Genomic DNA, 21,805 nt, shown 5'->3' on the forward strand with positions numbered 1-21,805 from the left:
GAAGATCCAACCACTCCCATACCTGACAATGCTAGCGTTACCGCTCGTTCTGATAGCACACCTCACGAGGAAATACAACAGAATCAGGCTAAGGACTCTGTTAGAGGGAATATCCCAGAAATCCCACCTGTGACACACAAAGACAGAGAGGAGGGTGGCCCTAAACCTGAGACGGATGCTTCTGACATTGAGCCGTGCGTACCTGTCAGTGTAGTAGTGGGATATCAGGAAGACAAAAACACATCAATTCAGCTTCCCTCAGAGGAAAGTGAGAAGCTAAATCCATCGACCAAAACAGAAATAGACAACACAACGGTGCTTTCTGAGACGCAGCCAAATCCTGAGATTAGTCAGAGTGAGGCTCCAGCAGATAAACAAGAAGAAGTGTCACCTTCCCAAGACACACTCTTAGACGAGACAGCAAACTCAGGTGAAACAGAGACAGCAGTGGATATTGTAGTCTCCCCAAATGATTGTAACATTTCTGCTGATGTATTAAAAGAGCAGGTTGCACAGGAAGTTGTGAATGTTCAGTCCACAACAATCGATCAAGCACAGTCAGAGACAAATCGGGTCGTTTTAGATAATGGAAGTGTGTGTGACACCAAAACTGAAATCCTTACCGATATAAAATCAAACGCAGAGCCAGATACAGAGAATACACAGCCCACTATGCTGAGTCAAGCTGCAGCAGAAGCTACGGATGACAAGTTGATAATAAATACTGAACCAGGATATCATCCTAAAACTGAAAATATTACAGAAATCAAGTCTGAAGTTGAGCCAGTAATGGAGAAAGAGCACCAGTACATTGACAAGGGAACTGAGAGCACAATTGTACAAGATCCAGCAACTGAAAACCGTACAGAGGAAATAGTCGCTGAGGTAAAACCAGGGGAAGGAAATATTGTGGATGTAATACCTAGAAATAATAGCGCTGTGGAGGGGGAGGTTATTCAAATGGAAACTTGCAACCAGAGTGCTGTTGAGAGCCCTGTAGTTGTGGATAAATCACATCATGGAAAAGCATTTGAGCAAGAGGAGGTGGTGACAGAGGCGCACACTGAGGTAAAGGCAGAAGAGAGAGAGGAGAATAAACAGGAAGAGGTAGGAGGGACTATGAGTAATGAAGAATTATGCACAACCACGTCGGTGACTAAAAGTGAAGATAATTGTGCTGCGATAGAGCCATCAAAAGTGGATCTAGCCCAAGCAAGCACTCTTTTTGAGGAAAAGTTAGGAACATCCGAGCGAACTGGATCATCTTATCTCATTGAGCAAGATGCTACAAATACTAAAGAGGCCTTACCAAGTGAAGAGAACTTACACGTTTCAGCTGAAGGTTCAGAGGCAGTCAAAAGTGACATTTCACAGGAGGATATAGGTCAGAGCAATGCAAACAGTCCTGCAGAAACCCAACATCAAGTTAATTATGTTCCTTCAGCTTTGTCAGGAACTGATGAGAAACAAGTCGAGGAAGTCACTGAGCAGAAAGTGTCATTCACAGAAAAGGAGAGAGATTCTGGCTCAAACTTAGTCAAGTCACAACCTGTTGCAGAAAATCTCAAGATATCTATTTCAAACACAGACACAGTGGGTGAGAAAGATGCAACTTCTGATTGTAAGATAGAGCAAAGCACAATATCACAGGTTGAAAGTGTCTCTCAGCTTGATTCTGTATCTCCTCTTGTAAAACCTGACATTCTAGACTCAGTAGTTAGTAGATCAGTGGACAAAACTAACCAGGTGGAGAAAACAGAAGAGTCTTCAATAAAGCCTAGTGACGAAGACGCTGCTGAGGTGACTGCACTGTAGCATGTAGCACAAATAGCATTGGTCGTAAGTGTGTTGCAAATACAAATCTGGTCAAAAGTCTGTTCAATTGACATTAATAGATGATGTAATCACATGAATGCATTGTCTTAACAAAATCCAAAATGTATCGTGGAGTTGCACACAGTGATGACTTCAATTATGAAGTTATTTGTCAGTGTCACTGTTTTATCTTTTCAAAAATGTTTTAAAAGTGGACTTTGCAACTCTGCTTGTGGGAGGTCCACAACATGCTGGACTAGATGGAGATGTTATTGCTTTGCCTGAAATGTTCCACAATATGGCATTTAACTATGAAGAGCCAGAAAAAAGAGGTCTAGAAATAAGGTCTACGGGGACACGCTAAAGCAACATAAGGAATTCCAGAAGCTTGAGAAGGACTATCTGAAAATACAATCAGAACAATAGGCACAGATGGAAAGCACTTGCTGGATGCTGATACTGCCTACAAGAAAAAAAATACTAACTTCAGGAAGTCCGACCCAACAATACCAAGATGTGGAAAACTGCAACACCTAAAAGAGTACTTTACCCCATCCCAGACTTTAGAAACACTCAAATCTCCACCAGTCACTGAGGCTAGCCCAGTTTCTCCCCCTGAACCATCTGACATCACAGTTACATCCTGTCAGGCTGCAATAGATTTGTCTACACTATCAAGAACCATCCCTCTCTATTTACAGTTGCTTTTCCATATTTGGCATATTACAACCACAAATTTAAATAAATCGCATTGTCATTTTTTTGGTAAAACAACACAAAGTGGCACATAATTGTAAGGAAAATTATACATCATTGTCCAATTTGATGTGCAGTGTACACAAATATTCAAGACCCCTTTGTCAATACTTTGTGGAACTAACTTTTGCTGAAATTACTGCCTTTTGGGGTATGTCCATACCCGCTTTGCACATCTGACTAAAATTTTGCAGAATATTCTATGCATTGCAGCTCTCAAGTTTAGTCAAATTTAATGGTGAGTGTTTTTGCACAGCAGTTTTGGATTTAGGTCTGGACTTTGACTGGGACATTCTGACCAATGTTTTGTTTGAAAACCATTCCATTGTAGCTCTAGTTTTATGTTTGGGTGGGGTTGTTGTCTTGGTGAAGGTGAACCTCGACCCAGTCTCAAGTCTTTTGCAGATGCCAAATGGTTTTCTTCCAAGATTGCCCTATATTTTGCTCCATCCATCTTCCCATTCACTCTGAGCAGCTTCCCTGTCTCTGCTGAAGAAAAGCAGCCCCACAGCCTGATGCTGCACCACCATGTTTGACAGTGAGGATGGTGTGTTCAGAGTCATGTGGCTAGTGGTTAGTTTTCTGCCACACAACGTTTAGCTTTAAGGCCAAAAAGTTCTGTTTTGGTCAAACCAGAGCAGCTTCTTCCACAATTTTGCTGTGTCCCCCGCATGGCTTCTGGCAAACTACAAACAGGACTTATTATGGCTGTTTTTCAACAATTCTTCTTGTTCTTCTTCTTCTTCCACTCTTCCTTAAAGACCATATTTCTGTAGTGCATGACTGATAGTTTTCCTGTGGACAAATTCCCTGGCAGGAAACTTCTGAGAACAATTGGTTGTACTCAGGGTAAAGATGCTAAACAATTTTGCATACAGCACTTTTCAGGTTTTTTTTTTCTTTTGTTTTTTTTAAATCTGAAAATCATATATACTTGTCCTTCCACTTCACAATTGTGTGTGGCTTTGTGTCTCTTTCACAAAAAATGCCAATACAATGTTTGTGGAAAGTTCCAGATCTACGAATATTTTTTGCAAGCCACTGTGCATGAAGACAAGCAGGTGATGCCTCATTACAGGTCAGATCCATGGAGAGGTGACCCGCTCATACCAATAATGTGTGTGTGTTGCAAAGCACATGTAATTGAACAAACGAAAAACTTTGAAAACGTACAACTACAGTAGGTGGCGATAAATGCACCTTTTCAGTTGACTGCCATCCGTCATTAAAATAAAACATTAAGGCAAAAGCAATAACATATTCATCATGGAGAGAAGCAAATGTCACATTGTGTGCAAATTTCTAACTAAGTCAACATTTATTTTTCTATGGAATTTATTGTCTGTGTCCTCCACATAACGTCGGTGTAATCCCTCATTCGTCCAGGCGCGTTCCATTGTAGAAAAAGCTTCAATTGTAGTCATCTGGACTCAGTTAGAAAAAATATCTATTTTTTCTAACTGAGTCCAGATAACTACAACTGAAGCTTTTTCTACAATCCTCCACATAACATTAGTATACATCAATTATATACTAATAAGAATATGTTTTTTGTTTTTTTCCACAGGTGAAAACAACTGAGCAAGCTTCTATAGCAAGAGAACCTGTGACTGAGGAAGGCAGCCCCGCCAACCTATCAGACCTTAATAAACTGGAGAAAACGGTCCTTCCCATTCTTGAAGCACAACCAAAGCAGGAAGAGCAAACGAGCGTAGACACTCCTAAAGCAAGACGTAAATTAGAGGTTTTACCTATTATGCCTGACTCACCAAGTTCTGAGGAAGAACGAGAAGTCCCAGAGCAAAATGTCAAAGTATCAGAAAAGAAGAAACTCTTGGTGCCTATGGATATTAGGGGCGACTCTCTAGAGGACAGCAGTGAGAGCATTGGAAAGGAGAGTCCCATGTCAGGAGATGACGAAGATTTTATCAGAAAACAAATAATTGAAATGAGTGAAAATGAGGATGCTTCTCCTACAGATGAGGAAAACCTTATCCGACAAAAGATCAAAGAGCAGGACAAGAAAAGAGAAAATTCTGAAAAAAGTGCATCAGGGAAAGCCCGACGTCTTACTAAAAAAGCTACTATAAGCCCTGATGATGATGATGATGAGGAGAAGCATTTAGAGGAGGCGGCGAGTAAACCAGCTGAAGAGCTCAACGAATCTAAACAAGACGAAAGTGGCACAGCAGTTCGCGTATTTCAACCTATGGAGCTGAATGCACCAAGTATGAGAATAGCTACACTTGAAGGGGAGGTAGAAATGGAGTGCCTCACAGACTCACCAGATGACAGGTCTAAAGGGGAAGGGTCATCCAGTCTCCATGCATCCAGTTTCACCCCAGGGACATCGCCAACATCCATGTCCTCATTTGACGAAGACAGTGACAGTAGCAGTCCCAGTAATATGTCCACTGGTGAAGGTAAACAGCACAGAAAGGCTAAACACAGACAACCAGGGCAGTTACCGACCATTGAAGACTCCTCAGAGGAAGAAGAGCTGCGTGAGGAAGAGGAACTACTCAGGGAGCAAGAGAAGCAGAAAGGCTCAGGGAAAAAGTCCAAAAAAGATAAGGAGGACAAAAGTAGGAGACGGGAGCGGTCGAAAACCCCACCAAGTAACTTATCTCCAATTGAGGATGCATCGCCAACAGAGGAGCTTAGACAGGAGGCTGAAATGGAAGAGATAAGGCGGTCTTCTTGTTCTGATTTCTCCCCCAGTCTTGAGTCAGATCCTGAAGGTTTTGAAATTCATGCCTCAAAGATTGCAGCAGTTCAAAAATCATATAAACTTCCGGTATCTACTCATTCTCCAACTGAAGATAAAACACACAAACACCCGCTCAAATCTGCAGATGAGGCCTATGAAGAGATTATGTTGAGGGCTAAGTCTCCAACCACTGAAAAAGTTGACAACCAACCAGAAAAAGAAGCACTTTATGGGGGAATGCTAATTGAGGACTACGCCTATACTTCCCTTATTGACAATTCGACAAATGAGAAAGAAGAGCAGGAAAAAATTACCATCCCAACTCAACCCAAAAAGCTTAGGTCTCCTGATGAAGTCTACGAGGACATGCTAAAGAAACGTAAAGAATTCCAGAAGCTTGAGGAGGAGTATCAGAAAATGCAACCAAAACAAGAACAACCAAACACAACTCCTGAAATTGTATTGCAGCGTGCCGAGAATATCAACAAACCCACTACAATAACAATAGGCACAGATGGAAAGCCCTTGTTGGATGCTGATACTGCCTATGAGGAGCTAATGAAAAAAGTGCTAACTCCAGGAACAAGTCCGACCCAACAAGACCAAGATGTGGAAACTGCTACGCCTAAAAGAGCCCTCTACCCCATCCCAGACTTAAAAGTGACTCAGTGTTCTTCAGGAGAGCTGTCTTCTGACGATGAGATTTTTAATAAGAAAGAGGAGGAGCCAGAATCACCCAAACCTCCACCAGTGGCTGATGCTAGCCCAGCTCCCCCCCCTGAACCGTCTGAAATCACAATTACAACCTGTCAGGCTGCAGTAGATTTGTCTAGAACCATCCCTATGATAAGTAGTGTGGTCCCCTTACCTACAGTCCCCCAATACACTCCTGGCGTTCAGAGTGTAGTGTCAACTTCCCCACCTGTGCCCCCCAAACCACATGTCATGCGAAGGGGCAGTTCTCAGGACAGTGCAGACATGCCAATTGCTCCCCCTACCCCACCTAAGCCAACTGTTTTCCCAAGAAAAGCGCCAGTTCCTCTGCCACCTCAGGCATCAACATCTCCAGTAAAGCCAGATGGTCCAACTGCAATGACCGCAGTTCAAGGATCGCCCACAAGACATCCAGCAGTTACACCAACATACAAAGCTCATGTACCTCCACCGGTCCCACCAAAACCGTGCCTACCTTCTGGAATGAGTGAAGGACCAAGGGCATATGTAAAACCACCAATCGCACCAAAACCAGGATCACAACCATCTTCGCCTGCGCATGTTCCTCATCCGCCAAGACCGACAATGCTACCCACCGGTCCTGTTGAAATAGCTCTAAATTTGAGCCCCACCTCTGAGCAAAAGCAATTCCAAGCATCGCCAAAGTCCCCCCCATCTCCAAGATATGCCAGTAATCTCCGCGACACCTATGTAGTTATAACACTCCCATCTCAACCAAGCTCTCCAGTAGACACTATCTCGACCCAAGCCCCTTCCACTCCTGGTCCAACATCTCCATTGCGCCAGGCACCACCCCAAAGTTATTCCCATCATCAAGCTCAACAACAGCCCTATCCACCACAGCAAATTCCACCTCAACAGCCAAGAGTACCGTTAGCTTACACACGAGTCACGGAATCTATCGAAAGCCAAGAGATGTGCAGCCCAGAGAAACATGTGTCGAGTTCATGTCACATAATAGAGGCAATATCTGCTTCAGCTCAACCACCTGTGGTAACACCAAATCTCATATCCCAAGTTGTTACAACTGAAGTCCAAAGAACCACTGTTTCTGTTGTTCATGAAAGACCACCCCCACCAGTTCCAGCCCCGAGGGCAAATGGTGTCCCCCTTGATAAGTCTAAGCCACAGGTGCCACCACAGACAACTCAGGCCATACAACCATGTGAAGTTGTGGACCTAAGAACAATGAAAGTAGACCAACAATCTAACGTGAATGGAGTTGACCTGTCTTCTGGCCATGACTCAAGACGGCAGCCCTATGTTACAGATGCCAGTCGTCAAAACAGTGCTGTTCAATCTCCTGTGGTCAATCTCAGTGCAGAATCCTCCACTGTTTCCATACTGACAGACAGCATCACCATTGTCACTTGTGCTGCCACGATTCAAAGATGGGACAATGCAGACACATCAACAATCTCCTCAGTGCCCCTACAACTGACAAAGAACAAATCATTCGAACCCATTTCCCAAATTATCTATCGACCCATTGCTTCACTGCCCCATGTCATGGCTGGGACAGAAATCCCAATAAATCTGTCAGTTGGATCAGGTACAGGTACATACCAGAGTGCTCCTGTAACTACAGTACCCTCATGTGCTTCAAGTTGTTCAGCTAATGGCCTTACCACAGGTACAGCGACAGTGGCTAGAGCTGTTGACCTAAGCACAATGAAACCATTCAATACGGTGGTGTCAATGGATGGGGCCTCCTCCGAAGTACTGACTGCAGTAATCACAGATGATGATGGCAAACCAGTGGATTTAACTGCTGGGAAAAGAGCTGTGTGCTGTGATGTCGTGTATAATCTCCCATTTGCCCGAAGTTGCACAAGTCAGCAGCCCACCACACCCCTGCCTGAAGATCGCTTTGGGTATCGAGATGACCACTACCAGTATGACCGAACCCCATATGGAATGAGAGGCTTGGGAGGAATTAAACCATCCATGTCAGACACAAACCTGGCAGAAGCTGGGCTCTTCCTCTATAAGAGTAAGAATAGTTACAACTTCAATGGCACCACAGATGGTGCAGTAGATCTTACTTCAGCCAAAATGTCTGATGCAGGTCAGTGGAATGATATTACAGACCTCTCTCTTAAATGTCATTTTGAACTATTGCCATTCATCTATGGCTAAAATGGCATTTAGATTTTTGTATATGTATTTATTTTGCATGGACAAGTCACTTTTTGTTTTTTTATATTTTTGCATGTGTCTGCATGCAGTGAATGTCATCTTTTTGTACATCTGTCGTCCTCACCGTCTTTTTTTGTTTTTGGCTCATGAATTTTTTGTGAAGGCATGGTTTGCTCCAATTTGAATAAATCTGAATTTTTTTCAACTGATATGTTTGACTTTTAACAGGTGAAGCTGTTGACTACTCGAAAAAAGGAATGTACGCTGGCATGACAATACCACCATACTCTGATGCAAGAGCCATAAGTGCTGTTGGTACAGCTCTTGGGACAACTACTGTTCTGAGGTCATCAAACGGAATAGTCTATTCCTCTGTGGGATCGCCTAACCCTTCCACATATGCTATCACTACTCAGCCGGGGTCCATATTTAGTACTACCTATAACAATCAGTCTGGTATGCATACAAGCGACACCATGCCTTCACTCTCCAACCTTCAGAATATGCCATTGACAAGATCACATAGTTTCCTCTCTACCATATCCACAATGGATACAGAGGCCCCACTTAATCTAGAACTTTCCAGAGCAGGTACCACAGGTGTGGACAGTATCACTACAGCGTCACTGTCTTTAGACACTTACACTGATGCTTCCTTAGAGGCTATTGCCGCTTCTCTGGAAGCTCTATCCTCCCCCATGGTCGCTGGAGATGGACAGTATCAGGCAGAACGTGAACGACTAGAGATGGAGAAACTCAAGCAACAACGTTTGGCTGAGGAACTGGAAAAGGAGCGTCATGAGATTCAGCGTTTCAGGGAACACGAGCAGTTCCTGGTACAAAAAGAACTAGAGGAGTTGCAATCCATGAAACAACAAATTCTGAATCAACAAGAGGACGAACGACAAGCTCATCTGCTATTGCAAAAGGAGACATACGCCCAACAGCAGCATCAACTAGAACAAATACAGCGGCTTCAAGAGCAGCTCCGTTTGCAGCTGGAGGAGCAAAAGCATAGACAATTGTATCCAAGTGATATTCCAGGCCATGGTGTACAGGAGGCAGTCGTTTTGGGACCAGATGGCACAGTGTTAGCTCGTAAAATTACAGACAGTGGATGTCAGACAGATGAAGAGGATGAGACAATTAGCAATGCGTACACAGCAGGAAGGAAGAAGAAGAATGCTAAAAAGAGTGTGGATAGCTGTGTGCAAACAGATGATGAGGATCAAGATGAATGGGAGGAGAACAGGAACCGGCGGCCACGCACTGCCAGAGGAGATAGGACTGCACAGTCAGAGGTATCTCTCCTAGCCCACACTGAAATCTCTATACAAACTGATACAGAGGGCAATATTAGAATGGAATCCAGATTGGCGTTGTCTGACTCTGAGCGAACATCACCAAAGAAACGTCTCACTCCATTAGCTATAGGCCAGTCTGCTGACCACAAAACTGATTCCTCCACTCTGCAAGCCCCCAAATCTCCCAAAGTTCTTTACTCTCCCTTATCCCCCTGTATATCCCCTAGTAAATCTCTTGAGTTTGTATCCTATGAGAAATCACTGGGTGGTACAAGCCCCCAAAAACTAAGTCCAAGGGGAAAAGCCATGCAGAGATCCCTGTCTGATCCTAAGCCCATGAGTCCAACAGCAGAGGAGTGGGCAACATCTGGCACCCAGTATGGTGATAGCTATTCTGTGAGTAATGCAATTACCCCATTTAAACCTGCAATGCTTTTCCTGAACAGAGGACTTCTTTTCTTACTTTCCTCCTTACTTTGAATTATTCAAAACGGACAAATTAAATATTAAAGATTCAATAACCATCTTAATACATTGTTTTTTGGCTGATAAATGCCCCATATTGAATTATCTTCTCATAAATATGAACTCTACCTCCTGTGTCATAATATATATGAACATAGGTATATTCAATTTAACTAAATATAAATGTAATGTTAATAAAAAAAGAAAAGGCATAAAACTAAATTAAAGAAGTCATCTGAATGAAATATGCTGTTCATTATTAATTTTTAAACATATTTTTATTTGGCTTAATACTAATTTTAATTTTAATACTAACACTAACACACTAATAATACTAATACTATCTAAAATTCTCCCTCTTCCCTTTAGTCTTTGTTTTCTATTTCTGGAACTTTCCATTCTAATTGCAACATACTATATCAAACCCTTGCATCTCTCAAACCATATGTCTAATTTTCATTTCTTTGTCTGCAGGGCAAAGACAGCACCCCCACAGGCACTCAGAAGAAAGTGAAAAGGACACTGCCTAACCCTCCCTCAGAGGAGGAGTCCACAACCACCACTGCCACCACCACCACTGGACAAACAGCATACAGCACTAACTCAGCAAGGAGACGAATGTGCCGCAACTCAAATATGGCACGTGCTAAAATCCTTCAAGATATTGACAGGGAGTTAAACATGGTGGAGCGGGAATCATCTAAACTTCGTAAACGCCAAGCAGAGTTAGATGAGGAGGAGAAAGAGATTGATGCCAAGCTTAGGTATCTAGAAATGGGCATCAACAGGAGAAAGGATGCTTTATTGAAGGAAAGGGATAAGAGGGAGAGGGCGTATTTACAAAGTGTTGCTGACGAACGGGACTACATGTCAGACAGCGAAGTTAGCCACATACGTGAGACTAGAAGTGTTATCGGCGCAGTGGAGGACGAAGAAATTGAGGTCCATGGTTTAGAACGTCCTAGAACTGCCCCTCAGTCTGAGCTAGATGACTTTGGTGACCCTCAAACCAAAGGAGACTATGATAAATACTCTCAATATCCGTATTCACAAAGCCAATACCAGTCCCTCTATCAGACACCTCAGTCATACCAGTCACCTTCTATCTACTCCTCTGTGCCATCGCTAACAGCCGCCCAACAGCAGAGCTACCATCAGATGCTGCTTCTCCAACAGAAAGCCGCTCGACAGGCTGCCCTTCTCTCTGAACTTGATGCCACTAAATATGAGATCATTAGTCGCCAGCCTGATCCCTCCTCATCAGCTTTCCTAGGAGTCAAGTACGACAAATACGGTAACCATCTTGACCTCAGAGCCCTGGATGTGGGAAGTATAGCAAACACGCCCATGTCAGCTGTGTCTGATTCCTACTACCCAGATGTGGAACACCATACACCTCGTAGTTACATGCTGTTGGAAGATGCTGCTGAAATAGCTAAGGGGTCCACTGGTTTGTCTTCATCTTATAGTCTGGCCGAGAGAGAACTTGCTAAAGCTGAAAAGTTGCTTAGAAGGAGTGCTGCCGATTTGGGGTCCACAGATTATTTGGGGTCGACCTCTAGGCTACACACATATGGTAAAACCCCTGATGAGGAGGATACAATGGAGGAACCATATGAGCTAAAACTTCTTAAACAGCAGCTAAAGCAGGAGTTCAGAAGAAGTACAGGTGGTACTGAAAACCTTGACCTGTCCCAGCATTACTATACCCCGACCACTGGTCTGTCCAGTTACTCCCAACGACAATATCCCAAAACAGATAAGTACAGCATCAGCCGGTTAACTCTGGAGAAGCAAGCAGCCAAACAGCTCCCAGCTTCTGTGTTGTACCAAAAACACAAGACACCTCTGATAGAGCCTAAGATATCCTCAAAATATTCTTCTATAGGTGACAGAGGGCTAGAGTCAGAGTATACCAGTTATATAGGCTCCAGTGGGTCACCAAGAACAAGCCGACTTATGCAGGACGAGATCACATTTGGTCTTAGGAAGAATATTTCAGAGCAGCAGAAGTACTTAGGGTCTAACCTTGGGGCCAATCTAGCTGGATCTTTGAACCTAGGCCAGAGCCTAGGTTTAGACTCTGCCTATCCCAGTGGTAGCCGCTCTAGACCTCCATCCAGACCTACATCTTGCTATGGACTTGACCTATCAATTAAAAGAGACCCATCAAGCTCTTCTTTGAGGCTCAAGGGGGATGGCGAATCAGGCGATGGTTCGAGTTATCAAACACCATCTGGTCGCACTAAACCCACCAGCCTTCCCATAGTCCAGAGCGGGCGTGGAAGGTTACCAATAGTAGCCCAAAATTCAGAAGAAGAGAGTCCACTTAGCCCCGTGGGACAGCCAATGGGGATGGCCCGTGCTTCCGCTGGACCCCTACCACCCATCTCCGCTGACTCCAGGGATCAGTTTGGGTCGTGTTTGTCCCTACAAGACCCCCAGCAGCAGCAACAGTATATTAGGGATGAACCCACTAGGGGAAGGGGCTCCGTGCTACTGGATGATCTACAGGGCCCCATGTCAGATAGTGAAGGTAAAAATTACTTATTTGTGCTTCTTTTGCATGCACAGATTTCAAGTGGGTTAGTTATTATGGTATGCCACTTACTGCCAATACTAGCTTGTTGTTAAGTGTGCACTCCTGTCTAATGTGTGAATACACTTTACTTGTTTGTGTTCAAGTCTTGCATGATTGTTAAATGTATTCAGTTTGATTTTACTTCTAGTTTATCTTTAAGCTTTATTTTGGAATATTGTTTATTTAGTTTTTGCATGTAAATCAGGATTTGCTCAGTTTTATTAAGAAAGAAAATGATTAGAATGTTTTTCACTTTTCAAAATCAAGTGCCTCCATTTACCACAAAAATACAGTGTTTTTAATATTGTATTTTTAAAGGTAATAATTTGAATTCAAAGATAAATCAAATCAATTTACATCAATATTGGAAATTGTAAGGTTCTTCTGCACTACTTGTGTGTAATAAATACATTTTTTTCCCACTTGCATGTTGTTTGTCACTTTAATTTTGCATGTTTTGTTTTTTTCCTCCCCTGCTCTCTATTCTTTATATTGAATTGGATTAAGTTGTTCTTGTTGTTGAGGTTACTGCTTACTGTATTTCCAGGGCTCATAAAATGAGGAGGAAATTAGCCTATATGGCTGTAATTTAACTCCATAATGTCTCACCTATGATAATTACTGTATCATATTATTTTGTTGGATGTGTTTCTGTCTAGTGGTGGTTATTGAGACTTACATTTAAATGCAGTTGGTAAATTTAAATGAATTATACAAAAATGCTCCCTGATTTCAGCCTTAAGTGAACATCTAATGACTGTGAACACTGGCGACGCAACCTATGGTAGGGTATTGGTTATTCTGTAGGCTAGCAATTACTAACACATTAACTAGCAATTACTAACACATTAACTTGCCTAATACTAATGGGAACAATGTGCTAGTGGGCGCTTTTACATGTTACAATGTTATTTTTTTATTTTTTTAATGAAGTACAGCCATGTTTGCATCCAATCAAAGAAACATTTATAGTCATTCATATGATAAACTGTACGGGGGATATTTACATTGATTATATCCACTAATACTGTTAATAGATAGTAATACTATAATCTATAAGCCATTATATCACTAATGACTAATTGATTATGTCCACTAATACTGTTAATAGATAGTAATACTATAATCTATAAGCCATTATATAACTAATGCAACTATCTACTAACAACACGATTCATATACATTGTTTTTATAATGTTATGCAGGTGATTACTTATTGTTTTCAACACTAACTACCTATTTGTTTTTATTATACAACTTTATAGTCATTTGAATTGGTCACAAATACATTTTTGTTTTTGTCTCCTAAGCATATCATCTCCAACGAGACGAAACTGACTGGTTTGAAAAACCTCGAGATGGACGTCCAGACGGACTGGACAAGAGACAGGTGAAGCTTGGAGTTAGCTGTTCTTTATGCAGGCTTATTGTAAATGCATACGCTGCACAGAGACATCAGCCAGTTTCTCCTGTGTGTGATTCATGATCCTTTATTTATGTACATTTAACCCAATGGCTCTGCCTATTGTGTATGTGCCACAGGGAAAAGGCCCCTATCTCCCTTTCCCTCACCTCAGGGTTAAACTGCAGAGGGATCCCAAGGACCGCACTGTCTCAGGTATTACACAAAGGACAAAATTTTGTGTAATATAAACAAAGTTACTATTTGCATTAAACGCTGCATGCATATTGTATAGACATTTCTTGAAATGTGTATATATAATGAGTATGGTTATTGCAAAGCTAAAACGCATTATCCACCATTACTGTTACATTGGTTTCATACATTGTTTTAAAAGCATATGTTTGTTACTGTCTTTCTTTCAAGGAAACGGTCTGGGTATTCGTGTAGTTGGAGGTAAAGAAGTTCCTAATAGTAACGGGGATATTGGAGCATATGTTGCCAAAGTCTTACCCGGTGGAGCAGCAGAACAAACTGGAAAAATTTTTGAAGGTAAAATCTTTTAGATATGTTCATAACTTTAAGCAAACATTGAACTATATGTTGAAAAATCATATTGTTTTATAAGTTCCCAGATGCACTAGTTGCCACCAGTGGCAGCTGGTGGTACAAATTATAGGGGGGGCTATTTGACATGACAGTGTTTTTCTTTTTTTTAAAATGTCCAAAATTGAATTTTAACATTGACTGTATGGATACATATTTTAAATACACATTTACAACTGAATTAATTAAGTAAACACGCTTTATTTCCACTTTTGTTAATGATAATACAATGACTGACACAGATTCCATTTGTGAGAAAATACATTTGACATAAAATTACATTTTACACTTTATAAAATGAAAAGAGCAAATAAAAAATCTCAGTGATACTGTCACTTACAATGCAGAGTACACATTACTACATGAAGAGGAAATAAAAACACAAACAATTGTTGGTGTTTCATAAAACAGCTTCTAAGTGGCATTCGTTACGCTGAACTACATGTGTAACATGTACATTTTTATATTTAATCATCACTGCCATTATTACTGTATGGAAAGTTGTCATTTATGGCTTTCTTTCATGGGTTTTCTAATAACAAAGACATATATTTATATATCAATAGAAGTTAAGCGATACTTAATGCTTAGCGGTAGCCTTATGCAAGTAATAAACTAAAAAAACTGCGTGTTGTCATGGTAACGGAGCACGGAGTTTGACAGATCACATGTCTGATACGAAATCAGCCGCTTTCAACGCGAATAAAACCAGCAAACAGTTGAGCAGCTCATTCTGAGTCGTTTTGGACGTACCTTTTGTCACAGACGTCTGTAGATGCAGTTTTAAGACGGAAACACGGAAACACGGCGTGTGTGGCACTTCTACGTAGGCGCGCGCACATGCCTCATTCTCTAGTGTAAAAAGCGTAGCTCCGTGGCGTAACTTCTACGTTGAGCTTTCTGGAGCGCCCCATAGTCGCTATTTTCCTATGGAGAAAACCATAGTAACGTAGTCACTTTTGATTGTGATTTGATTGGCTAAAAATCCCCATTGCTTTTCTATGGGGCTCTGGGGCCCCACTGGAACGTAGAAAAGTGACGCCAGGCAGCAGACCGCGCTGCGCGCCAACAAAGTAAGGCAAGGCATGTTTATTTGTAGAGCACATTTCATACACAAGGCAATTCAAAGTGCTTCACACAGCAGGAAAAATGCATTAAAATTACAAACAGAAACAGAAATACGATAAAGTATACATCTATATCTATTTATAGATAAATGGATATATATTATTATTTTACACATTTACACTAATAAGAATATAAGATATTTCTGAATAAATTATATTGTTTTTAGACACAAAAAATTTACGTAGTTGGCAGATTGACAGGGGGGGCGCGCCCTTAACCGCGGTGAAGTTGGTTTCACGTTGGACGTTGGATATTCGCCTCCGCAACTAGAGCTAGAGCTTCCTCTGAGTGTGCCCCGCCTGCAGTAGCTCGACGCGGGAGCTGCGCGCTGAAGTGCCGCTTGGTACGCCAGTTAGGGACCATCTCTAAAGTACTGTTTGTTATCTTAAAAAATATCAAACATATTTATAAAAAAAACAACATTGAGCATGAATCCAAGTTGCTAATCCTGGATGCCATAGTCCTTTTGGGCTAAAAGCCTACTTAAAAATCTACAAAGCTTAACACTTTGTAGATTTTTAAGGAATATTTTTCGTCAAAAATCAAGGATTCTTTTCAATAGCTCCTAAGTTAGCAAACCTAGATAGTAAATGCTAAGTGATTATAATAGTTTGAGTCTCCAGGTATCACGCACACCTTTTACTTTTTCAAATTAACCCTTTGTAGATTTTTAAGGAATATTTTTCGTCAAAAAACAAGGATTATTTTCAATAGCTCCTTAACCAGCTAACCTAGATAGTAAACGCTAAGTTATTATAGTAGATTGAGTCTCCAGGTATCACGCACACCTTTTACTTTTTCAATTTAACCCTTTATAGATTTTTAAAGAATATTTTTCGTCAAAAAACAAGGATTCTTTTCAATAGCTCCTAAGTCAGCTGACCTAGAAAGTCAAACCCAAGTTATTATAGTAGATTGAGTCTCCAGGTATCATGCACACCTTTTACTTTTTCAAATTAACCCTTTGTAGATTTTTAAAGAATATTTTTGGTCGAAAAACAAGGATTATTTTCAATAGCTCCTAAGTCAGCTGACCTAGAAAGTCAAACCCAAGTTATTATAGTAGATTGAGTCTCCAGGTATCACGCACACCTTTTACTTTTTCAAATTAACCCTTTGTAGATTTTTAAGGAATATTTTTCGTCAAAAAACAAGGATTCTTTTCAATAGCTCCTAAGTCAGCCAACCTGAAAAGTCAAACCAAAGTGATTATAGTAGTTTGAGTCTCCAGGTATCACGCACACCTTTTACTTTTTCAATTTAATTTGAAAAAGCAAAAGGTGTGCGTGATACCTTTTGCTTTTGCTTGCAACGTCCAACGTGAAACTAACTTCACCGTGGTGCGCCCTTAATGGACCAGCCGCTGCTGGTTGCCACTGAAAAGCCTGTTGAAACTGAAATAGTTGAAGGAATTCAAAATAGATCCTGATTAAATTTATCAGCCCTGTGCAGAGAGAAGCATGACTCACTTTAGGCTATAAATAATACAATTAAATAAAAATCTTCTCACAAGACACTCGCTGGATAGATAGACAGGAATATTGACAGCGATTAGCAGAATTATTGATTCACATTGTATAGTCAGTGAATAGGTCTGCTCCCAAAAATAGTGTTGAAGCTGTAAGCTGAGATGGTTTTGTCACAGTAAAAAGTGTTGTTGGCTGGATTGTTTTTTACATTACAGAAGAAATCTTTTCAAAAACTCTTTACCCTAAACAAAGGATTTTTTTTCAGCCGTAGGCTTTATTAGACAGGGTTGACAGCTGAGTGTGAAATGGGGATGAGAGAGAAGGGAGGACATTTAGTAAATTGTTGTAGCTGGGATTTGAATTCTGCGACCGGCTGCACATGGAGCCTGGCATGTGTGCTGCAGCCTTAACCACCCAACCATCGGGCAGTACATGATGCTGATTTTAAGTTGTCAGGAGACAGTAGACATCTGTTGTGTTAATAGCTGCGAGCTCATGTGAGCCATGACAATGGTCCTGTCATTAACACCGAACAGCACGGCTGCAGAGCACACTGTATGAGCCCTTACAACATGACAACACAATGTCACACAATTAATCACTTACCCATGTGGTGGCCAACACTGATATAATATTTAAAGTTTTAAAATATCAAATATTCCCTGTTTCCCACATCTTCAGTCCGAGAGTATCGCCACAAACACAGGAACCTGCTCATGAGCTGCTTCAGACCATGTAAGTCCTGCCACTTTGCAGGGTGTGCAGTGGGTTTGCTGTGTTCCTGTGGATCTATTTTTCTCTTTTTAAATTCAACTTGTTTAATTTCCCCCCCTATTCTGCAGAACATTAGGGGCCATGAGTTTAAAGTGTCTCTTCACTTGCTGTTATAATACTTCTCTATATTTCTGTGACTAATGGTGATAAGTATGTTTTGGGAAAGTCGGACTCCATAGACTAGCATGTCACTTGCTATTGCATTCACATTTATCAATGTCTGTTGTCAGGAATGCAAGTTCTGGAGTGGAATGGTGTGTTCCTGACGGGAAAAACCTATGAAGAGGTGCAAGGGCTTGTTGGTCAGCCATGCAATGAGGCAGAAGTGTGTGTCAGACTGTGAGTAGAAACATTTAGAATTAGATTTTGAAGTTTATGCTACTTGCAATTGTATTGAGCTTGCTTTACTTTGCAGAGATCTCAATATGCTTGCTGATTCAGAGACATCTCAGAACTTGAATTTCCAGGAGCACAGTAAAAGTATGTTCACAGTTATCTGCTTGAACCAAACATGTTCCTCTCTCAACAAGGTGTTTTCGGTTTGATCTTGTCAGTGTGGAGTTTTAAGTGTTTTCACTGTGAACATGGTTGAACCCTTCCTGTACATGTGTTGTCAGTGCCTGCTCATTAACTTTTGGTGACATGTTTGCCTGTTGTCAGGTGAGCGACTTCCCAGGTCTCCAGGCGTTGACCCCAAGCAGCTGGCAGCTGAGCTGCAGAAGGTGTCCCAGCAGCAGGCTCCCTCAGCGCTGCCTCCCACCACATCCGCCATATCCAGCCCCGCTCAGCCAGGATCACCGTCTGTCGGCAAGAAGCGCCATAGCAGCAAGGCAGGACTATTTGTATAACATCAAATACCAGATAAAAATCAATCAAATACCAGAACACAATTAGAATTGCCACATAATTACCAACCACCAGTACATTCATCAGTAGTGACTGTTTGTGCTTTTCACTTTTACAGAGTGGAGAGGGAGCAAAGACTCATTCATACCCCATCTCTGGAGAGATACAGGTATGTCTGTGAGATTTGTTTTTAAATTCAATACAAAACACAGTTCCACACAGTATTTCTCTATATTTATATATCTTTTTATAATCTGTCTCCTGTTTTAGCTTCAAATCCACTACGACAAACAGTTGGGAAACCTGATCGTTCATGTCCTGCAGGCCAGAAACCTCGCTCCACGGGACAACAATGGCTACTCTGACCCATTTGTCAAAGTGTATCTTCTACCAGGGCGAGGGTGAGTCAAGAGAATGGAAACTTTACACACACATAAGTCATGTTGGGGATATAGGGTTGTAATTGGGTGTTTTATTTTGTTGCTTGTGCATTTTCTTTTGTACATATATACAGTATAATGTGAAAAAACAATATGATCTTGTCAGTTTTACTTTGCTCATCATATATTCTTAAACTGCACAAATATGTTTGTGTCATTATTATATTATTGTGTTGTTAAATCAAAATGTTCCATTTCCCCTCTACACATTATTTTCTGTAATTAACAAAAATAGCTGCAGTTGCATTACTGAATACTTTTAAGAGAACATTAAGCATATTCAGTGCAGAATATTGGTTTTACATGCTTTAGATCTGTGGAAAAATGCATGTTATGCAACGCCACATGCCACTTTCACTGCCTTTTTCAGTTTTATCCCAAATTCATTGGCAACACTTTAAGAATACATCAGTATTTCAATAAATGTGATAAAACAAAATGACATTTTTTTTCTGTTAATTCGACTGATCATACCATAAATGTCATTATCTATTTCCATCCATTTATCAGCCCATCATGGTGGCTATATGATGTAGCTGTAAAAAGGCCTCTTCACACATTGTATGCAGTTACTGTTCGTAAACACAATTACAGTACACATTAGCAACCCCTTCTTATTAAACAACAGTCTGTAAAAATCCTCTTCCAAGCTATGCACCGTCCACAGTCCTCGGGCACTCAGTTGAACCCCCACTCCCGCTGACTATTGTTTCTGTATGTTGTTCTTTATATTTAATGCATGCTGGATCCCCTCAGTCAGGTCATGGTTGTCCAGAATGCCAGGTATGTGAATTGCCAAATTAAATTATTATACTTTGATCCATTGGTTCTGTTGCAATGCAGTTGTCTCTCCTTGGATGTCAGCTTTATGAAGGTAAAAAGTTACTAACCAGGATTAACTTCATTTATTTAAAAAAAAACTACAACAAAAAAGTACATATAACGGTCCAAACCTTTTTTTTCCCCTCAGTAGTGTTTGTTTATACTTATGTTTGTAATTTTATATTACATACCTAACCCTATCTGCTCATCTAAATTGCACATATTCCAGAAAGCAACACCTAACCTAAAACCTAACCCCCTCGTCTGTAAGAAACTAATGTCGAACCAATCACACTTACCCTGCTGCCTTTAGTCCTATGCCAAACCTACATACAGTACTGCAAAAAACATCCATTTTACTTTACCTATTGTATGGTATCGTACAGTGCTTTGAAATAAGACGGCATGTGGAATGGTTCATCCCCAAATGGACTTTTTTGCAGCACTTCCTGACATCGTAACCCACTGCCCATAGGTCTATACATTGTTCCTGTCATGTCATGTACTCCTCCAACAATGTGCGTCAACATCCCCACCGACTGTGTACTGATCTCATCTCTGGCAAACTGCATGGGTAGTGCTCATGATCGACCCCTTTTACGATATGCGATGTGTTATTGTGTTTCCCCAGCGCTGAAAACAAGAGGAGGTCAAAGCACGCCGGCAAGAGCATCAACCCTGAGTGGAACCAGACTGTGATCTACAAAAACATCCATCTGGAACAGGTAGATACAAGAGACATGTCACAATCACGCAGGGCTTTATTATGTGACTGAAGAAGGGAAGAAAGGACAAATTGTAGTTTCAGGAAAAGCAACAATTGTGACAAGAAGAAATCAGTGGCGGAAGCAAAACAAGCCTTGCAATATAGCACTAGAAAATGTTTTAAATTGAATTCAGTTCTCAACAATAGTACTAAACAATGCTTTGCTGGTGAGACCTGGACAAAATAAAACAATTGTGTTGCTCCAAATGTGAATTTATCCTGTTTATGATTTAGTTTGGGACCATTACACAATCTCATATTTTCATCTAACCATGCTGCAGCTGAAAAAGAAGACCCTGGAGGTCAGTGTGTGGGACTATGACAAGTGCTCCTCCAATGATTTTCTAGGAGAGGTAAACCTGATTTGACTCTTTTTGCCTATGGATTTCTGGCTATGCATCACTAATCCTTTTTCATTTTAGGTCCTTATAGACCTGTCCAATACCTCTCAGCTGGACAATGTGCCCCAATGGCTTCCTCTAAAGGAGCAAAGTGAAGGGGACCACCACCGCCGATCCCACTCAGGTCGCCACAGCTCCAAAACATCTTCGCAGCATTCCTCGCCAAAAACTGGTTCAACACATGACATCCAGGATTCACCTAAATCATCCGTCACCAAAAGTCGCAGTCATGGTGTCTTTCCAGATCCAGCAAAGGGTAGGAACAAATAAACTCCACTCTCCTGCTTGACTTTGGCACTCTCACCACTAAATCCCCCGAAATATTATTTTCAGTCACTCTATATGCTTTATCTGTAGTCTCTTTTGTTATTTAACTGCTTTGAAAAGGGCTGTTACCTAGTTTCTCACTGAAGAGCTTGCCCTGCTTCTGCACTCATTCTTTTGCATCCATCACACTAGTCATGCTTTTTGCTTTCTCATGGTCTGTTTTCTTGGTTGTCATAATGTCACAAAAGTCTAAGACCTACCTCTAGCGCCCCTCTAATTAAAAACTAAACCTGATGAGAGCATGGCGGTTAAATAGTTCTTAGTGTAGGCATTTTAGATTATCTTACAGCGATTGAAGTGGTGCAATCCAAAACCTTGC

General features: G+C 41.2%; 1 protein-coding gene across 1 annotated transcript in view; it reads left to right on the top strand.

Moving 5' to 3' along the window:
* Nucleotides 1–21,805, top strand: part of pcloa (piccolo presynaptic cytomatrix protein a) — a 48,518-nt gene that overhangs the window by 20,791 nt on the left and 5,922 nt on the right. The window contains exons 5-20 of the mRNA XM_072455080.1: nucleotides 4,139–8,084; nucleotides 8,384–9,855; nucleotides 10,399–12,460; nucleotides 13,242–13,289; nucleotides 13,816–13,895; nucleotides 14,048–14,123; nucleotides 14,334–14,459; nucleotides 18,115–18,223; nucleotides 18,300–18,364; nucleotides 18,545–18,714; nucleotides 18,849–18,899; nucleotides 19,001–19,131; nucleotides 19,927–19,953; nucleotides 20,624–20,717; nucleotides 21,040–21,111; nucleotides 21,181–21,415. Coding sequence (XP_072311181.1) covers nucleotides 4,139–8,084; nucleotides 8,384–9,855; nucleotides 10,399–12,460; nucleotides 13,242–13,289; nucleotides 13,816–13,895; nucleotides 14,048–14,123; nucleotides 14,334–14,459; nucleotides 18,115–18,223; nucleotides 18,300–18,364; nucleotides 18,545–18,714; nucleotides 18,849–18,899; nucleotides 19,001–19,131; nucleotides 19,927–19,953; nucleotides 20,624–20,717; nucleotides 21,040–21,111; nucleotides 21,181–21,415 — 8,764 coding nt within the window. The remainder of the gene's footprint in view (nucleotides 1–4,138; nucleotides 8,085–8,383; nucleotides 9,856–10,398; nucleotides 12,461–13,241; nucleotides 13,290–13,815; nucleotides 13,896–14,047; nucleotides 14,124–14,333; nucleotides 14,460–18,114; nucleotides 18,224–18,299; nucleotides 18,365–18,544; nucleotides 18,715–18,848; nucleotides 18,900–19,000; nucleotides 19,132–19,926; nucleotides 19,954–20,623; nucleotides 20,718–21,039; nucleotides 21,112–21,180; nucleotides 21,416–21,805) is intronic.

Source organism: Eucyclogobius newberryi, unplaced genomic scaffold (genome assembly GCF_026437365.1).
Source record: "Eucyclogobius newberryi isolate DKJ021-1_F unplaced genomic scaffold, fEucNew1.0.hap1 SCAF_2, whole genome shotgun sequence".
Classification (NCBI taxonomy): Eukaryota; Metazoa; Chordata; class Actinopteri; order Gobiiformes; family Gobiidae; genus Eucyclogobius; species Eucyclogobius newberryi.